The sequence below is a fragment of the Limulus polyphemus genome, unplaced genomic scaffold, assembly GCF_000517525.1.
Source record: "Limulus polyphemus unplaced genomic scaffold, Limulus_polyphemus-2.1.2 Scaffold3384, whole genome shotgun sequence".
In the NCBI taxonomy this organism is placed as follows: Eukaryota; Metazoa; Arthropoda; class Merostomata; order Xiphosura; family Limulidae; genus Limulus; species Limulus polyphemus.
This window is the reverse complement of record NW_013668994.1, coordinates 39161-44104: the sequence shown is the minus strand read 5'-3', so window position 1 is coordinate 44104 and position 4944 is coordinate 39161. Positions and strand designations below refer to the sequence as shown.

The following is a 4944-nucleotide window of genomic DNA, read 5'->3' as shown; positions in this document are numbered from 1 at the left end:
ACCCAGGTTTTGAGAACACCGTTAGATGTTAATATCTCTGAGTTTGCTTCCGATACCCAGGTTTTGAGAACACCGTTAGATGTTAATATCTCTGAGTTTGCTTCCGATACCCAGGTTTTGAGAACATCGTTAGATGTTAATATCTCTGAGTTTGCTTCCGATACCCAGGTATTGAGAGCATCGTTAGATATTAATATCTCTGAGTTTGCCTCCGATACCCAGGTATTGAGAACATCGTTGGATCTGGTGTCTCTTACTAGACAAGTCGATTGTCTTGCCATTTTCGATCAGGCCATTCGGCTGAAAGTGTATTTCACACTAGAGGTGTTTGGTGTGTGTCACCTGTTGTAGAATAGGTTTAACCCACTTACATTTAACCTCGGAGTCATTAAGACGCCCTGCACGGCAATCAGGTTTGTTCCGTGAGTAGTTTGGGCAGTTCACTTAACTGTTTTAATTACTTTAAATACACAGCACTGCCTTTACATTTATAAACTTTGTGCATTCAAACACAAAAAACATGTTTTTTATCCGCAAAGTACGAGTTTTCCCCCTAGCAAGTTATTAAACGCGTTATCTTTTGGACTATTACCATGTTCCCCCGTGTGTCACATGCGTGAAAAATATCATAATCCTTAAACTAGTTACCTAATTTTTATTTGATGTTTATAGGCATTACATTTATAGCCAACTTTTCAGTTATATTAAAGCTGTTCTTTTATGATTCATCATTTCTAGCCTGTTGCTCTCTATCTCGGACCTCGTAAAGAATATCAACCAATAGACGGAGTTAATATTCACTGGCCAGGCGGGAAAGGACCACCCCCTGACGCTCCATATTGCGGTTTCTTTGGGGAAAATCCTCAGTGTCAAGTACAAGGTACAAATGCTCTGTCATGCTGAAATTACTTCATGCTTCAGTGGAAAACTCGGTCATGTTGAACGCTTCTTTTAATAAGTTTAAAAATACTCTCCGTATTATAAAACTGAGCTAACGTGTGTTAATTCACTAAAAAATCTGAGTCAAAAATATTAAATAATGTGTCAATATACTAAAACACCTGGGTCGATATATTAAACAATGTGTTAATACCATAAAGAATCTGAGTCAATGCACTAAAAAATGTGTCAATACCACAAAGAATCTGGGTCAATGTACTAAATAATGTGTCAATACACTAAAAAACCTGGGTCGATATATTAAACAATGTGTTAATACCATAAAGAATCTTGGTCAATGTACTAAAGAATGTGTTAATACCATAAAGAATCTGGGTCAATGTACTAAAGAATGTGTTAATACCATAAAGAATCTGGGTCAATGTACTAAAGAATGTGTTAATATACTAAAATCATCGTACTATAAAGTAAGTAAAGTCAGAAAGTTTATAGAGTGAAGATTTCTCTCTCCATGAAGCTACCTTCACTTCTGCACCAGTTTTTATAATTCACAGTTAAGTGAGACTGTGTAAATTATAACCACTATTTACTGAAAATACTGTTATAATAACTTTGAGAACTTTAATGGACTGCAACTGTCGGTTGAATGAAAATAGGACGACGTTTCGGCTTCTATACTGAGAACAAGCAATTGCAGTCCATTAATGTTCTGAATCCTACTATGTCTACTCTGCCTAAAGTTCGACTGAAACACCTTGCTGTTATAATAACTTTGAGAACTTTAATGGACTGCAACTGTCGGTTGAATGAAAATAGGACGACGTTTCGGCTTCTATACTGAGAACAAGCAATTGCAGTCCATTAATGTTCTGAATCCTACTATGTCTACTCTGCCTAAAGTTCGACTGAAACACCTTGCTGTTATAATAGAGGGATCGACAGAACTACAATTATTAAACAAGTTAGGCAATAGGTAAGCAATGACACAAACTTCGACATATATACACACACACAAATAAAAAACGTTTCGTAAAATACAGATGTAACGACCACTTGAACGGAGTGAAGCTGTTCTAGGGACATCTGTTGTCTGGGAATGATCTCCATACAGATTGCCATTAGAGGTAAATAACAGTTGCAGGTGAAAGCTTAGAACCATACAAAGTACTGCAATACGAACATCAGAAGAACTGTGAGGGCTAGAACTATCATTCTTTTGGAGAATAATCATAGAGTTATACAATACTGTACCTCCTTTGATTACAGAACGTTGTCCAAGTCTATATCATTCGAAGTTCTAATATTGTAATTGTACGCAATAGAACTTATCGTGGACACACACAACATATGGTGCTGCTGGCTCGTTGGCTACAATTTACTTATATCTAGCGAATGAGAAAGTAAAATCCCTGTTTCCTACTGAACACTCCTCATAAATTCACATATCCACACACACGTGCATGTTGACCTGGTAAACATTCCTCACGTTGAACATTAACACACACACAACTTAAATATTCTTCACATTGAACATTAACACACACAAGTTAAGCATTCCTCATATTGAACATTAATACACACAAGTTAAGCATTCCTCACATTGATCATTAACACACACAAAAGTTAAACATTCCTCACGTTCAACATTAACACACATAAGTTAAGCATTCCTCATATTGAACATTAACACAGACAAGTTAAGCATTCCTCACATTGGACATCAACACACACACACAACTTAAACATTCTTCACGTTGAACATTAACACACATACAGATTAAACATTTATCACATTGATCATTAACACACACACAAGTTAAACATTCCTCACGTTGAGCATTAACACACATACAGATTAAACATTTATCACATTGATCATTACCATATACACAAGTTAAACATTCCTCACATTCAACATTAACACACACACGCACATAAGTTAAACATTCTCACATTGGATATTAACACACACACATAAGTTAAGCATTCCTCACGTTGAACATTAACACACATACACAGGTTAAACATTCCTCACATTGGACATTATCTCATACACAGGTTAAACGTTCGTCATATTCAACATTAACACACACACATACAGATTAAACATTCCTCACATTTGAGATTTTCAAATACACATACAGAAGTTAAACAGAGGTTACAGCAGGTTAACGAACAAAGAGCCACTAGAATCTTGGCTTACAGCAGGTTAACCAACAAAGAGCCACTACAATCTGGATTTATAGAAGGTTAACGAACAAAGAGCCACTATAATCTGGGTTTACAGCAGATTAACCAACAATAAGCCACAACAATCTGGATTTATAGAAGGTTAACGAACAAAGAGCCACTATAATCTAGGTTTACAGCAGGTTAACGAACAAAGAGCCACTACAATCTGGATTTATAGAAGGTTAACGAACAAAGAGCCACTATAATCTAGGTTTACAGCAGGTTAACGAACAAAGAGCTACTATTATTTGGGTTTACAGCAAGTTCACGAACAAAGAACCACAATAACCTAGGTTTACAGCAAGTTCTCGAACAAAGAGCCACTATAACCTAGGTTTACAATAGGTTCACGAACAAAGAGCCACTATAATCTAGGTTTACAGCAGGTTAACGAACAAAGAGCCACTATAATCTGGGTTTACAGCAAGTTCACGAACAAAGAACCACTATTATTTGGGTTTACAGCAAGTTCACGAACAAAGAGCTACTATAACCTAGGTTTACAGTAGGTTCACGAACAAAGAGCCACTATAACCTAGGTTTACAGCAGGTTAACGAACAAAGAGCCACAACAATGTGAGTTTTCAACATTCCAAGAGGAGCACTGGTGCAACAATGAGTAGTGAGTAATTAATTACATGATTACAGTAATAGTGAAATTTAATTTAATTTCTTAAGTAGTTTTTTTATTAATCCTGTAGAGCCATTTCCACCGTATGCATCAGCGCTAATTGTAGCAGGAGCTATCATATTGATGGGAATCATTGCTGGTTTCTTAATCTATAGGTAGGTATTATATTTGATCATCTATCTGAAATTTCCTGTTATTATTGAGACAACAATCCTGGTAGTCGAAACCAATATGGATGTTTTCTTTCAAGCTCATTGGAAAAGGTGTGTTCAGTTATAACTGTATATATATAACATAAGGAATGTGTGTTGAGTTATAACTATATATGGAACATAAGTGGTTAGGGCCCATTTCAGACGCGCCGCCAGAGGGCGCCACACCAGTGTAGACTTCACGCAATGGAGAGGGGAGAAGTAGTAGAGACGATAGTGTCATAAGAGAGGATGACGTCATAAGTGTCACTAGAGGGCGCGCAATAGGAGAGGGGTAGAGACGATGATGTCATCAGAAACGATTACGTCAAAGTACTACAAGTTGTTAGGTCGCCATGACAGACGGACATGAAGTCACAGCACTACGATGTGGAACCATAATCACGATGAGATCATGTCTCAGTGTGTAATCAAAAGCTAGATTTAATACAGTTGATTTTATATAAAACACTAATTGGTTAGTTCTATATTTGATAATTTTTTGTACATTTCCTGACCTTTTATATGGAAATCACTTATTGACCTGAAAAATATGCTTATTTAACATGCAAACTTACGACAATCATTTTACGTACATTACTTTACACTGGCATTCTACATATATTGGGTCGTCAAGAAATTAATGTCACGTTTTGGAACACTTTCATTACCCCCCACCCCCCAAACGTACATCATGTATAATAGTTAAAAGAACCGCCTATACGTCACGTTAGTGTAGCCTATATAATGTGTCTAATCCTTTATAGTGATGGCACACGACGAGACACCCATTCGGTAAGTAATGCTGTTTGATTACAAGAACGAAAACAACGCCTCTGTAGCCAGAGAGAATGTCAAAGAAGTTTATGGAAATGCTTTGAACGTTTTTAAGTGTCAGCGATGATTCAGAAAATTTCGTTCAGATGACTTTAACCTTAAAAACTGTGATGGCAAGGGCTGACATGTTGGAATTGATATTGATGCTCTGAA

General features: G+C 36.6%; 1 protein-coding gene across 1 annotated transcript in view; it reads left to right on the top strand.

Moving 5' to 3' along the window:
- The window catches only part of LOC106469264 (atrial natriuretic peptide receptor 1-like), a gene marked incomplete at its 3' end in the record, with an annotated part of 43207 nt that overhangs the window by 18827 nt on the left and 19436 nt on the right, over nt 1-4944 (top strand). The window contains exons 6-7 of the mRNA XM_022397736.1: nt 61-222; nt 739-873. Of these exons, the coding sequence (XP_022253444.1) occupies nt 61-222; nt 739-873 (297 nt within the window). The remainder of the gene's footprint in view (nt 1-60; nt 223-738; nt 874-4944) is intronic.